Source organism: Polyergus mexicanus, unplaced genomic scaffold (genome assembly GCF_030449975.1).
Source record: "Polyergus mexicanus isolate NDT 795.1 unplaced genomic scaffold, iyPolMexi1.0 SCAF_12, whole genome shotgun sequence".
Lineage (NCBI taxonomy): Eukaryota > Metazoa > Arthropoda > Insecta > Hymenoptera > Formicidae > Polyergus > Polyergus mexicanus.
In genome coordinates this window covers 3,397,881-3,414,636 of record NW_027223332.1, presented here as the reverse complement: position 1 = coordinate 3,414,636, position 16,756 = coordinate 3,397,881, and the positions used below count along the sequence as shown (strand labels likewise).

The 16,756-nt window shown below is 32.0% G+C and overlaps 1 protein-coding gene across 5 annotated transcripts in view; it reads right to left on the bottom strand.

The window, feature by feature from the left end:
* Positions 1-16,756, bottom strand: part of Fife (regulating synaptic membrane exocytosis protein fife) — a 281,898-nt gene that overhangs the window by 199,256 nt on the left and 65,886 nt on the right. For all 5 annotated transcript variants that reach the window (XM_070304866.1, XM_070304868.1, XM_070304869.1 and 2 more), the window contains exon 3: positions 7,450-7,558. In XM_070304866.1, the coding sequence (XP_070160967.1) occupies positions 7,450-7,558 (109 nt within the window). The remainder of the gene's footprint in view (positions 1-7,449; positions 7,559-16,756) is intronic.

Below are 16,756 nucleotides of genomic sequence, written 5' to 3'. Positions count from 1 at the left end.
CAATTCTCGACTTCGCCAAGTTCGTCGCTTTGTCGAACTTTCCACTCTCTCTCTCTCTCTCTCTCTCTCTCTCTCTCTCTCTCTCTCTCTCTCTCTCTCTCTCTCTCTCTCTCTCTCTTCAAAACTTTTCGATCTCATTCGTACTCTGTCGTTTATTTTGCCTTTACGACTCCATCATTCGCAGTCCCGTCGCCGTCATTCGGCTACCCTCGTGCAACTAGCTCAAGTTTCTAGCAAGGGGGCAAATCGAAAAGGGATGTCAGCGAATATAATAGGCGTTTTTTTAAAGACGTAACTCTTCTCCCGGTAAGGCCTCTGTTTTCGCAGTATCTCGAAAGCCCTACGTTTCTTTTCCGCTTATCTCTCGAAATTGCAAATAATATTTTCTTATTTCTTGAATTAGATTTTTACAAATATCTATATTAATTTTTATTGTTATATATAGAAATATTTATTGAATCCTGTCTTATTTCAAATTATTTATTATATATATATATATGCGTTAGAAATATTTGTTAAGTTTGACAGATATTATTACTATTATAAAAATAGTTAACAATTTTACGCTTTGTCTATCTATCAAATGTATTCTTCTGTAAATCAGCATGACTCGTTCAAAACGTATTTTACAGTTATAATTGCAGCCGGTGATTTGGCCCGTAGGAAAACGAAAAGGTGATGGGCGAAATTCGTGAGTGAAACTTTCGAGCTGCGAATCACCGTCAATAGATGAAGTGAAGTCGAATCGTTGCGCGAAAACTAGGGGATGCTGAAGATGCGGAGGAAGAGTGGGGGGGGGGGGAAGGGGGAGCAGAACAGATTAATTATAACTGCTCGTTTCGCCGAGAACGACATTAACTCGCTTCCCTTTATCCCTCCCCTGTGATCGCTTGTGATTGCGAAGATTTAAACATTGTTACCTAATGATCGCGCGAACAAAATGCGCATTAGGAATGAAGAAATGAGAAATCGATCTTGGAAATCGGCTTTTTCAAAAAACTTGGCTTTCTTTTTGGTAAATTGATATGTCCTTTTCAAAAATCGTATCTTTTTTCGGCATAAAAATTTAGTTTGCAACATGTTGGAATTAAAAAAAAAATTAAATATAGTTCATAAATATATAATTTCGATCGATCGTTTATAATTTATTTATTAATAAAATTATATAATATTTATTAATAAATAAATATTATAAAATTATTAATAAATAAATTAATAAATAACAAAATATATAAATATTATAAATTTATTAATAAATAAATATTATAAATATTATAAAAGTTTATAAAAATTATTTATTAACAATTGTCTGCTGTATCTATATTAAAAATATTAGCGCGCGAGAGTTTCTATGAAATTGGTGAAATAATTAAAAATAAACCCAGATAGCCAAGAATGTTAAAATCACGTTATGCCAAAGCTTTGCGACAAAGTGTGCTTTAATTTTGACAACAATTGTTTAGCAAACATTTGTCTTGTTTTGGTTTGTCAAAAAGTTTGAAACAAATTGACGGCAACATTTTTTGTCTCACGATGTTGTAAATAATAGAAAAAGGTTTGCTCGTAAATTTTACGCAAAGAAGAACATGTATGATGCTATTCACGGTGTAACACAAACTGTACATCAATTAGTATCAAATTTTATTATACACGCTATAATAGCAAATTTACGACAAGAACAGAGCAAACCTTATTGTACACAATATGATAACATATTTACGAAAAGAACAGAACAAAGTATACTCTGGCAGAATGAGATGCAAAATTCACGCAAATAACAGAGCAAACCTTGCCATGCATGGCATGACAGCAAATTTACAACTTTACTTTATTACAAACTTTACAAAAATATAGTATTCAGCCGATAGTTCATCGTTATGCGACGCGCTATATGCATCCATCTCGTATTTGATTTTTAGTCATGAGAAGTATATAAAGCTTGCAAAAAGCAACTGACAGAAGATTAAAAATATAATTATTTCTATCAGTTCTATTACTGATACAATCCCAAACATAGGGAATTAAGATATTGGACTGATTGACTCTCTTAGATCGGACAGATAAATGTCTAAAAAAGTTTAAATCATCCGTTTATTGTTTACTTGAAATGTAAATATATATATATATATATATAATTCATATATTCATTATATTATGAATTCATTTTCAATTATTCATATATTATCATCATCTCATAATTATAATAAATGCCACCTAAGACTCTTGTCTGCTCAGTCGCATATTCTTAAACGACGCGTCAGAAAACATGATGGATTGCTTCACAAAAAATATTCCTCTCTGCGAGATTTATCGTTCCTCAGAGTTTGTCGCAGAGTTTCTGAATCATCCTATACAGAGAATTATCACAAATTTGCTATCATGCCGTACACGGCAAGGTTTGCCCTATTCTTGTCACAAATTTACTGTCATCCCGTGCACGGCAAGGTTTGCTGTATTCTTGCCACAAATTTGCTATCATCCCGTGCACAGCAAGGTTTGCCCTGTTCTTGCCACAAATTTGCTGTCATGCCGTGCACGGCAAGGTTTGCTCTATTATTTGCGTAAAATGTGCATCACGCTATTGACAAGCCTTGCCAGCAAAAGCTAAGCTTTATCCGGACACACCTTGTTACAATTTTGCTGTAAAGACATGCTCGGGTTTGCTGCAAACTTTGTGCAAAGTTTGCATCATTTTGCTTGCTGGGAAAATAACATAATTTGCATAATTGTTTTATTTTATTTTTAATTATTTCACCAATTTTTTAAATAAAGACTCTCGCGCGCTAATATGTATTTTCAATATAAAAAGCAATTTCAAACCTAACCTAACAATTTCAGCGAACAATTTCAATTATTACATTGATTATGTATTAATAGTAGAATTAGACAATATATCGTATAAACGATACTCTCGAGACGATTTTGTTTAAAAGTAGATAAGTTTGTAATATGTTTTTATGTGGCTTTATGTTCTTAAACTGATTACGAATGCGAGATTAAAGGAAAGGGGAAAAACACTCGCGGTGGGATTCACGTCACGAGGAAAGGATAAGCCTTTCGAGGAAGAGGAGGAACTTTCTTCGCAGCTTAACGAATCTCTGTAATTTAAATCCTGTCTCGCATCTCGCCGAGGTTAACTCGCCTAACGAGTGTTTTTATCACGCTTTTCATCCGGCCTTCCTTCGTTATTAGTGCTCTTCTTTCCTCGAATCAAAGTAAAATAAGCTCTCGATGTACCATATATCGCGGCGAGATTTTTTTCTTTCGCGTTTTCTCCGGCCATTTCTTTGAAAGAGAAAGATAGAGAGAGGGAAATTTCTTTTTCTATCTTTTTCTTTCTCTTTATCTCGATTAGCGAATTTCCGTGTATCGCTTCTTTCTTCTCCAGAATCTACAGGATACAGAAAATATAGGAAATTGTTATGGGTCTACCAAAAAAGAAAGGTACAGAGGAGGAAATAACTAGCGATATATTAAAGGCCAGTTTTTTGCATAATAAAAGAGGAATTTGTTGATATATTAAATAATTCTTTGAAGGAAGGCTGCTGTCCAAAAGGTTGGAAAACGTCTACGATAGTACCGATTCCAAAAATAAAGAAAGCTAGAAAAGCAAGTAAATTTAGGCCTATAAATATGTTACCAATATTTGAAAAAGTGTTATAATTAGTAGTTGAAAAGCAAATTGAAACGTATTTGGAAGATAATTGTATTATAACGGAACATCAATCGGACTTTAGAAAACAATATTCGTGTGAAACAGCGATTCGAACAGTCATTGATGAATGGAAATTGATAGTTAGTGAGGCAAAAATGGTAGCGGTAATTTTTATGGATCTTAAGCGACCCTTTGAAACTACAGATAGAGAAAGATTATTAGAAAAATTATATCAATATGGAATTAGCGGGAATGGTTATAGAATGGTTAAGATCATATTTAAAGGATAGAACACAGCAGGTTCAATTTAATAATAAATGGTCTAAATTAATGACCACAGAATATGGAATACCACAAGGATCTGTATTAGGACCTTTGTTATTTATAGTATATATAAATGATATAGTAAAAATCTGTCCAGAAGGATGTAGTAAAAAAATGTTTGCAGATGATACGTTTGTATATATAACTGGAGAAAGCAGCGCAGAATTAGAGAGCAAAATGAATATGGCATTTACCATAATAGAAGAGTGGATGAATATAAATAAGTTAAAAATGAATGCAGGAAAAACGAAATATATGATTGTCAGAAGTATAAGGAAAGAACTGCGAGGTAATATTACATTGAAATGTTTGGATGGAACTGAGATTGAGCCTGTGGAAATAATGAAATATCTAGGCATAATTATTGATGATAGGCTACGATTTAAAGACCACTGTGATTATATGCTAAAGAAAATAGGGAAAAAAACGAGTTTTTTGAATAGAATAGATAATTATATATCAGCATACACTAGATGTATTGTATATAAGACAATCATAGCGCCTCACTTTGAGTATTGTGCGACGCTGTTAATTGATGTGGGAGACACACAGCTGAGTAAGTTGCAAAAAGCACAAAACCGGGGTATGAGGATCATATTGCAATGTGATAGACATACTAAAGTGGAGCGTATGCTGCAAGCGCTGCAGTTTATGTCCATAAAACAGAGGCTATATTATAATGTATGTATATTTATTTTTAAGATTTTAAGGAACATGTTACCGGAGCAATTAAGAAATAGATTAGAAATAGTGGGGAATGAGAGTGAAAGACAAACACGACAAGCTGAGGATATTGCAATAAAATATCGCAGAACAAGAAGTGCGCAAAAGAGTATGTTTTACGAAGAAGTGAAAATGTATAACGCCTTGCCAACTGAAATAAAGCAGAATGAAAGAATTATGCCGTTTAAGCGAATGTTAAAGGAGTATATTGTAATTAATGTAAACTAGATTTGTATTACAAATAGCTGAGAAAGTTAAGAAAGATCAATCAATCTAATAAAGAAGTAAACTGTGCCCACCGTGCATATTATGCTCTCGAATCTCTTTATTTCTCTCTCATAAGTGCCATAAAATCCATAAAATCGAGCTTGTAAATTTTTATGAATCTGTAGCACAAAAATGAGTCTTGAGATTAATTTTCGTCGTCGATTGATGATGAATCCTTCAATCATCGCGTAATCTCGATCTTCGCCGAGCAAGTGTCAAATCGCGGCTATGAATGATGCATCGCTATATATTTTGATATACTCTCTTAAATCTCTCCAAGGTAACCTTTAAACATTCTGAAAGCGTGGTTGTGCAAATTGAGATCTTCTGGATACGCGAGATAGAATTCCGGATCTCTTTCATATACGACGAAACGTGAATGTAAAAGAAAAATATGTAAATTTAATTTCTAGATTCGTTTTTTTGAAGAGGTAAAGTATATTAAAGCCATATGCAAGCACGAGACTATTAATTATGTTTGTTTATAGCAAATAAAATGCAACAAGACTGTCACTAAAATATTATTACGTCCGTATTTTAAGAGCTGTCAACTTGCGAAGCGGAATAATTTCATTCGATAGGAAATCTGTTCATCTGGCAACAAAAGCTCTCGATAAATCGACACGTTTAACAATGCCGAATGTTGATAAATTGCGACATTAAATTGCGACATTTCTTTAAAACTTACACTATGGTGAATAAATCAAAATGGACGTCGAATCGAGATAACCACCAACTGCATGCGGGCGTGCAGATGCGTTGAAATTAGAGTACCCTAATATACAATATTTACCTTTAGGTTTTAGTTCGATGTACAAAAGATATTCGATTAAATTTTGATTATATATATTTCTTTATAATATATAATTTTCAAAGAAATTTAAAAAAAAATCTATCTCTCACACAACAATACTCAATCTAGATTTGTCAAAATAATTTTTCCGCTATTTGAACTTTCGCGAACCTTAATTAAGAGAGAAAAACACGCATCCAGAGATTAATATTTCTCGCGACTGACGAGTACAAGGCTTTTCATCGCGCGTCATACAAAATGAGAGAAAAAGAAAGACGCGTACGCTGTCGATGAAAAGCGCGAAAACGCTCTTATTCCATACAGCACAGAACATTGCAATTACATTGCAGTAATATTACAATCTTGTAAGTTGCAATGTAATATTGTTGAGACATTATTGGAACATATAATTGTTATATTTCATGAGAATGTTACAGCAACATTTCAAAAACATTACAAAAAACAGTTTTCGGTCATCGCTAGTTCGTTTGTTTACCGCTATGCGGCGCGCGTTGCGTTATCTATCCCGCATTTAAGTTTCAGTCACGATGATTACCATACATAAAGCTTGCAAAGAGCGGCTAATAAGATTGAAGATATAACTATTTTTATCAGTTTAACTTATGTGATACAATCCCAACACAGGGAATTCAGATATTGAACTGATTAATCAGTAATCGGATACATAAATATCCGAAAAAGTTAAAATTATTCGTTAATTGTCTACTTAAGATGTAAAATAGAGTCTAATATCTATATAAATAAAATTTTAACTTTTATGAATTAAATTATTTAATCATTACCATTTTCTTAAACTTGTAAATTATTTATAAAATAGCGATGTTAACTAGATAACAGGAAATTGTTAAGTAGTTTCCATTCCTATATAAAACCAAAAATTTGATAATAATTTTTTAATATGCACGATATTTCAGATTTTAATAAATAAACTTCGAGAATATATACAGACATCCAAGAGAGAAAAAACTCGTAATTGCGTAAATTCACAATCTTTTTTTCTTATTTCTCTTGGATGTCTTTATATATTTTCAAAGTTTATCTATCAAATTTAAAGCGTTCTGCATATTTGTAGCGACGCATTTCAATATTACATTGCACCGTAACATTACTGTAATATTACATTGTAATATTTCTAAGGGCGGACATTTCAACGTTGCCGCAGACTTGCAGTAACATTGCAGAAACATTTCGCAATTTCCATACAATGTTACAATGTTTCAATGCAAGGTCTATGCAACATTTCTGCAATCTTTCGGTGCTGTATGAGATTCAACTATCCTGTATAATTCTTCGGTTATATCCGAATGCGTTTTACAATGTGTAACAGAAATAACTTAGTGTCGTTAATGCTAATTGGAAAAAATATTTCGAAGAACATCCTTTTTAAAGCGTGACTAAATATTTTCAAAAGATACAGAACGCGAATGTACGCGATGAAAGAGTCTGTCTCTGAAAAATAATTTTGAATAACATGTCGATGCTTTTGAATTTTCCCCTTCGCGCGCACGCATAATTCTTTTCTTAATATAGGAAAAGTATAAATTTTCTAAATGTAATTAAATATTTATTCATATAAATATATTACTTTATATAAAATCTGTCGTCTTGTTATAATAATTGCGTGAAATTTAATGCAAACATTAAGATAAACAAATGGGAGACTCACCGTTTCCTGTTGCCATGATATTTCCCAGCAATCTGCTCAAGGTTTTTCCGCTCTCTTCCGGCGTAACCGACCCCGACGCACCTGTTTCCGGTTGCGTCATTACATTCATCTGCAAGTTAAGATAATATTTTGTTACTTTACTTAAAAACTATCTTATTGCACAATAAAATTAATACAATTTTTATATTTATTATTAGCAATCGTAAAAATATTAATTAATATTTAATCCCCCCCTTCTCTTTCTTTCCCTCCCGCTCTCCTTTTCTCTCTCTCTCGCTCCCCCTCTCTTTTCCTCTCTCCCCCTTCTCTCTCTTAAATATAACAATTAAATATTTATGTTTAAAGTTTTACATATAAAATCTCTAAATACTTTTCTAATTTATATAGAGTTAAAGAAATCATAAAATGTAAATTTAGAGAATATGTAACTGACAAATCATGATTATAACATAAGCTCATCAAATGATCCGTCCGCTGGGAAGCGGACTAGCAATAGTCTAATAATACAAAACGGTATTTAAACATGAAATGGTGCAAACGTTTACTTGCACATCCTTGACCAGACGAATGTAGATATTAATTAATATCTGAACCGAAGATCTCTCCTTCGCAAGCTCTATGCTTCAACACGGGACATCGTCAAACTCTGTCAACGTAATTAGAGAAATCGTCTAGGAACAACTCGAAAGGGAGTCGGGAGTTAAATACTTTTTCGCCGTAAGCGAAAATTCTTATCCAGTACTAAAGTTGAGGCTAAATATGCGACTCTTCGGTTTACGTTTCATTAGAGCGCTATATTACAGTACTTGGCAAGAATTATCGCCGTGGGGCTAAACCTGCGAACCTCGGAGATTTTAATCAAGAGTCATCGTAGGTCCTCCTCTCTCGACATCAGACTGGCAAGAACCCACGCGGGCCTACGTGCGCATTATTTTATGCAAAACGCGTTAGAACGAGTTAGCGAATGGGGATAGAGTTTGATTTATTTTATCATCTCGACATCTCGTAGGTTTTATATTCTAATATTTGACATTTATCGATTGACATTTCTAATAATTGACAATATATCATTTTCACAATTGTTTGCGATTTATCATACAAACTAAAAGGATACTTGAAAAGCTATTCACGGTAAATATAGCGTAGCAGGGAGATTTTTCGATAATTAAATTAATAATTATTCAATTTTATTAAAATATGTTATTAATTATTAAATATTTGTTTAATAATTATTCAATTTTTGAATATATTGTATGTCGGAAAATTATTTTTTTTATTCTATTTATATGTATATTCTCTGTGAATTTTATATCCAATAGATTTTACCTTATATATTTACAAGAATTTTCAATAATTATTTAATAATTCTTATAACATAATATTGTGTCAAAGTATAAAGCAAACTGTATAACACAAATTATATAATATAATGTAAAATATAATTTAAAAAATCTTTAATACAATTTTAGATACACGGTCGCGATTATATTTTATTCTCCTTTTGCGTTCTTTTCTTTTTAAACGAGACTGAAGGAAACTACTTTCGTTTTGTATTACGCGCAGCTTGTAGAACAAATCCGAAGACACTGCATGAAATAGCCAAATCCAATTTTCTTCCCTACTCTTTTGAAAACAAGAAACTCGAGTAATTATTTCCGGGAAAATTTTCAATCTGCCAGCGTTTTATGTCCTACTTTCCCAAAACCTTCCATCTGATCACGATGACCTTTGAAGTATGGGACAACGGTAAATATCTTTACAGAAATATGAGCGATTTCCATGCAAAAGTCAATCTCGTAATTGAGATGTAAATTGCATCGCATCTGGCCGTTTGCCAACTCTCTCTCTCTCTCTCTCTCTCACTTCATTTCCTATCAAACTCCGTTTTCTGTTTGTGATACGCTTTTGATACTCTGCAAATTTCTCTTGTCCGAGATACTCCCCATACAGCACCGCAAGATTGCAATAACATTGCAGCAACATTTTTCTGCAAGATTGCAACATTGCAGAAACATTGCGAAATGTTGCTACAACGTTGTTATGATATTGCAGCAACAGTAAAATGTCCGCCTACAGAAATATTGCAATATAATATTGCAGCAACATAGCAATATAATATATATGCAATAATGCTTTATGTATATTTATCGACATAATATCCTTAACATATGAAAAAAATAATAAGAAATTAGGTCTATAAAAGTCAGGATCTAGCGTGTATATACAATAGTTTTTCTGTATTATAATAATAACAAAATTATAAAATGTAAATTTTCAGTACACATTCGACTTCCTTCAATGACAGAGAATATCTAAGAGAAATAAGAAAAAAATCAATTTGCAATTGTGTAAATTCACAATTTCTTCGTATCCAAAATATTTAGATATCCGGATGCAAGAAGATTGTGGTGAATGTACGCATACGAGTTTTTTCACATCTCTCTTGTCTTTATATAATCTCAAAATTTATTTATTAAAATCTGAAGTATCTTTTTTGCATATTAGACAATTTTTGATTTTATATAAGAATGGAAACTATTAAAGAATTCTTAGTCCAATGTCTGAGCCCCTGTATTGGAATCATATCATACGACTTAAATTAACAAAAATAGTTATTATATCTTTTTAATCTTACTAGCCGCTCTTTGTAAACTTTGTATAATCATCATGGCTAAAAATTAAATGCGGAATAGATAGCGCAACATGCGCCGCATAGTGGTAAACGAATGAACTAGCGATTATTGAATACTTTTTTTGTAATATTTTCGAAATGTTGCTGTAACATTGCTAAAGTTATATTGTAAAATAATGTCTTTGCAATATTTCTGCAACATTAAACTGCAATATGCAATATTACAATGTTGCAGTAATGTTGTTGCAAGCTTCAGTACTGTATGGGGATCACTACCTTTGTTGCTCATCTCTATTCTGTACATACATCCCTTATACAAGTTATATTATTTTTGTTTTTGCACGTTGAGTGTAACATAATGCGATATATATGTACTTAATGTGACCCCATTCCTGGAACGATTCCAGTGGTCGGAAACAGCCGGCGGGACGCTCCCGTGATTTGATCGGGGCTGCCACTGATGAAATGCGCGGGGCAATGCATATACATATATATATATATATATATATATATATATATATATACATAACATTAGAAATATTAAACGCGCGGCTAACCGCGTGTGGTTCCTCCATCCTCATTTTCCTGTCTGCTCGTGTCATTTTGCAGATCAACGCTATCATCAAATCTGACGTGCATTTGATTACATCGTGTATAATTTGCGATAAGCATCGTTGATTTTATGATAACAGGATAACATCGAATAACACGCTATTATAAATAAATTTCTTGTTCGAATTGTGGATTAGAATATTTGGAAATGAAGATAGATTTCGAACACATCTAATATATTGTATTTGACACACTGGATATATTTTAATTAATCACGCAGCGCTGATCATCAATAACTTTGTTCTTGAAATATTGGATTCATCCCCACGTCGGTCACAATCAGATGCATCGCGCATTCAGATTATACAAGATGTTAGAAAAGTCTGGAAACGGTCAAATATCTCGAAAACGAAACTTTTCTGAGAAAAATGTTTCCAACCAAAGTTTTAGAGCTCTAAGTGGCGCATTATATAATAATATTAGTATGACCTTAAATAGCACCGTCAAGGTCACATAAAAATCACTTTGAATTTTTTAAATGGAACTCTCTATTTTTCATTATATATTCTTATAGCTTATCTCAAGAGCTTTCCAAAATACAATAATAAAGCATTTTTTTATTTTTTTATTACTTTTTAAGTTATTTTATATTTTAATCAGACATATTTTGATATAAAAAATTAAATATCTCATAAAATATTCAGTATTCGATAATCTTACCGTAATACTTTTATGTACAGAATAATGAGACAAATCAATTAGTGCAAAAAAAAAGAAACAAATAATTGTTTAAAAAAATACATTGTAAATCATTTTCTTAAAAACAATTATTTTTTATACTAATTGATTTGTATCATTATTCTGTACATAAAAGTATTACGGTAAGATTATCAACAACTGAATATTTTACGAAATATTTAATTTTTTATATCAAAATATGTCAGATTAAAATACAAAATAACTTAAAAAATACTTAATGAAAAAATACTTTATTTTAGTGTTTTGGGAAGCTCTCGACATAAGCTACAAGAATATGCAATAAAAAATAGGGGGTTCCATTTAAGAAATTAAATGTGTCCTTGACTTGACCTTGACGATGCCATCCAAGGTCAAATCAATGACACCATCTTATGTTCCCCTCAAAACCATACAATTTTTGTTGAAAACATTTTTCTCTAAAATGCTTAGTGTTTGAAAGAAAAGGGATGTACGGGTGGTCTAGGACACCCTGTATAGCGGAATTAATTATTATTTAAAAAATTATTATTAAAACGCAATATAAGTATTTCTACGATTTAAGATCTATAAATAATTAATTGATATTTCGTATAGCGCGTACAGCTAAACGCTACTATCATCACGTACAATGTAACGGACGATCTACGATCCATGCACATGTAACGTGTAATTTACGACACTCGGAGAAGTATAATCGCATGATAGATGAAAATGGCGATGTTTGTCCATTTTTGCATAGATACTCGCGGAAACTGTCATGCTCGTCCGCTTTTCGACTTATCGGTCACCACGACCATGATAAATAATTATATCAAGTTGAAAACGTGCAAACGGAAAATCCGCGATGATAAAAAGAATGAGTAAAAAAAAAAGAAAAGACTATGCATTCAGCACCGGGAATTAAATTTTGTCATCGTCACACTAGGTAGCGTGTGCTCAAATTGAAATAAATTAAGCGTGTATTCACACACAATGACGCTGAAATTATTAGATTAACGCCAATGTTTACTAGAAATAAAAGAGGAAAGACACGCTCTAGAAAGAAATAGAGATCATTCCCTATTGAAAGCATTTTTTGTTTCGTTGTAAATTAATGAATCGTGCATTTTAATCGGGAAATCATTGATAGCGTGATCTTAACTTATTCTATGTCACAATTTTAATACCTATATTGAATCAATTGAACATCGAAGCATCAATGTTTTTATATTCATGACAAATTTAATATAACATGACTATAAATTTTTATTATATGCACTGCGCTTATCAAGCTTTATGATACGCGTTAAAAATAGATATTTTTTTACCAAAAAGATACGTTACTCTCATTTTCAATTTTTTGACAAAAATTTTAAGGATAATATGTTATATACATTATTAATGTTTTACATTATGTATATAAAATGAAACTTTTACGTAGAAAAGTGCATGAATAAGATATGATGTGTAAAAGCAGCTTTTTTACGATTTTATCGGTAAAAAATATATTGCTGAGCATAAAAGCTATGATAGAGAAAAAAATAAACCGGGATAAATGAAAGAGGGAGAGATAGAAAGGCTCTTTTCGTAATACGCGATATTTTCTACGCTGGAATAGCACGACCCTTAATAATGTGTGGTTGATTGTACTGAAAAATGACCTCTAACAAGGTATGGATATACGGCATCCGTAACGTACGTTTTCTTCGATTTATCAGAAACTTTATGTATTTAAAAAGTACGGTGGAATCTAAAATGACTACGTCCGATAAGACGAGCATAAAGTTCGACTTGACGAACGCGCGCGAAAGCTTTTTGACGATACATATTTCACAAATATACGAAAAAGAACGGCCACCAATTCCAGCTCTTCGGATTACGACATAATTTATCCGCATAATCCTCCGCGACGTATCTTCGGGACTAAAATTGGATCAATTGAAAAATTTTTTTTTTTTTCTTTTATTAGCAATCATAAGTTTGGAGAGAAAAGAGAGAGAAAGATATTACCTTAATTGTTGAGGGTTTGGCACTAACGGGCGAAGTTCTTAAGACTGTAATAGCAAAAGTTGGTGTTCTTTTACCAACGCTACGCTTTTATCGCCTTTTTTTTACGCGAACGCAACCATTAAATGCTTCGCCCGGTATAATAGTGCAATCTTTCCTAACTTGAAGTTTCTTAAATGGGCATTTTTCTTGAAAATACGACTCTTTTATAAGCGAATTAAGTAAGTAATCATTTAACCAGCTAAAATGTCAATTTTAAAAAGCTACGGTAATAATTGCACTATACGATATTTTTTCACAATTCTGTTGTGTAGTGATAATTTATTTAAGGATTATAAATGATAAGAATAGATTAGAATCAAAATCATACACATGATCATGCTTTTGTTGGTCCTTCGTTTCTTTCACATTGCTAATAACGTCTTTGAAAAATATGAAGAAAATGTTTTTTTAAATGTAAAATGGCTTTTGCAAAAGAGTATCTCGATCAATTATTTGCAAATAAATGCAGAAATTTCATCGTAAATTTTTCGCATTTTCTCTGTCTAAAATTTGTATTTATTTCATATAATGAAACATATACAAGGTGTCCTAGACCACTCGTACACCCCTTTTCTTTCAAAAACTAAACATTTTAGAGAAAAACGTTTTCAACAAAAATTGTATGATTTTGAGGGGAACACAAGATGGTGTCATTGGTTTGACCTTGGATGGCATCGTTAAGGTCAAGTCAAGGACACCTTTAATTTCTTAAATGGAACCCGCTATTTTTTATTGCATATTCTTATAACTTACCTCGAGAGCTTTCCAAAACACTATAATAAAGTATTTTTTCATTAAGTACTTTTTGAGTTATTTTATATTTTAATCTGACATATTTTGATATAAAACATTAAATATCTTGTGAAGTATTTAGTTTTCAATAATCTTACCGTAATACTTTTATGTGCAGAATAATGATACAAATCAATTAGTATAAAAAAATAATTGTTTTTAAGAAAATGATTTACAATGTATTTTTTTAAAACAATTATTTGTTTTTCTGCACTAATTGATTTGTCACATTATTCTGTACATAAAAGTATTACGGTAAGATTATCGAAATCTAAATATTTTACAAGATATTTAATTTTTTATATCAAAATATGTGAGATTAAAATACAAAATGACCCAAAAAGTACTTAATGAAAAAATACTTTATTATAGTGTTTTGGAAAGCTCTCGACATAAGCTAACTCACTTGATAACTAATGATCAATGGATAAATTAATTAACTGTTGGATAAATTACAAGAACAAAGGTAGTGGCGGCAGGTAAACCTGTTAACGACAAGGGCAGTTGCACGTCATCATCGGGCTTTTAAGCTAGTTTTGACATCTGTCGACTTTATGACGGCAATCAGGGATGTTGCAAAGCTGCAACAGAGTCATTATCAGGTTTGCACTTTCGAGAGCACAATCGAGAAACGAGATAGATCTCTCGTGATCTTTCGATTTACCTTGCTATAATTTGCGCCTCTAAATGTCAGGGCGTGTTTGTCGCGCCAAACATCGGATTAACGCGAGACTACGTTTGTGCCACACATGTCATAGCAGAGTTATCAATTTTTATGCATCTCGTAAAAAATATACGTAGATGTAAAGAGAGCAATATGTGTATGCGCAGAATTTTTTAATGATTTTGTTTACTTTAACCGCAGTTGAAGCCCATACAGCACTAAAGCTTGCAACAACATTGCTGCAATATTGCAATATTGCATATTGTAGTTTAATGTTGCAGAAATATTACAAAGACATTATTTTATAATATAACTTTAGTAATGTTACAGCAACATTCCAAAAATATTCCAAAGAAAGTATTCGATAATCGCTAGTTCATTCGTTTACCGCTATGCGGCGCATATTGCGCTATCTATTCCGCATTTAATTTTTAATCACGATGATTATAAAGTTTAGAAAGAGCGGCTAATAAGATTAAAGATATAATAACTATTTTTATTTGTTTAAATTGTATGATATAACCTCAACACAGGGGACTCGGACATTGGACTAAGAATTCTTTTAATAGTTTCCATTATTATATAAAATCAAAAATTATTATCAAATTTTATATAAGAATGGATAAACATGCAAGATACTTCAGATTTTAATAAATAAATTTTGAGATTATATGAAGATAAGAGAGATGTGAAAAAACTTGTTGTATGCGTAAATCCACCACAATCTTTTTGCATATCTGAATATTTCGGATACAAAGAGATTATGAATTTACAAAATTGCAAATTGAGTTCTTTCTTATTTCTCTTAGATATTCTCTGTCATTGAAGGAAGTCGAATGTGTACCGAAAAATTTACAATTTATAATTTCGTTATTATTATAATACAGAAAATCTATATACACACTAAATCTTGATTCTTATATGCCTAATTTCTTTTTTTTTTTTTTCATATGTTAAAGATATTATGTCGATAAATATACATAAAGCATTGCATATATATTATATTGCTATGTTGCTGCAATATTATATTGCAATATTTCTGTAGGCGGACATTTTACTGTTTCTGCAATATCATAACAACGTTGCAGCAACATTTCGTAATGTTTCTGCAATGTTGCAATCTTGCAGAAAAATGTTGCTGCAATGTTGTTGCAATCTTGCGGTGCTGTATGGGAGTGCTTGCTTCTTTTTTGACGTTTTTGAAAGAGTTAGTTCTAACGCGACCCACTTTGATGGCAAGCTGTTGATACTGCGTAATTTATAAAAAAATGGTCGCGAAAATGTAAATAAGGTTTTCTCAATTATATCTTACTAGTTAATTTCATGTCGAGACTTCTTTCGAGGAGCTTTTGTCGCTCTCTCATGCGATATGACGCTTTCATTTATTCATAAGAGTGCGATCACACGAAATGTAACATCATTAAAAAGTTTCATCAAATTGTATATTCTCAATGATCACGATGATGAATTGCACGTTAAAACGCAACGGCTCATCTCATCGTCCGTTCTCACATGACACGCCAACAGTTTATTCCGACTCACGTACAGAAATGTGAATAATCGCATCACCGTTGAATTAAAGAATAGATCAGCCCCATCTCTCGCTAAGATGATCGTTAATGAAATTGCTTGTCAAACTTGAGTGGCCACGTGGCAGCAATAACGATGCCGACGAGCGCTATTCCGCGATAGTCTCTATATAACGCTGTAAATAGTGTGTAAAAAAGACTTTTCTGTACCAATATACGTTCAGGAAAATGTACTGTTCCAGCGAAAAAAGAGGTTGCCCTCTTCCCTCTCTCTCTCTCGTAGGAGTACGACTCTCGGTAAGACAATCTCTAGATTAGAAACGTAGCATTGAAAGTCAAGTAACAATATTGACCTAATTCGATACAGGGTTT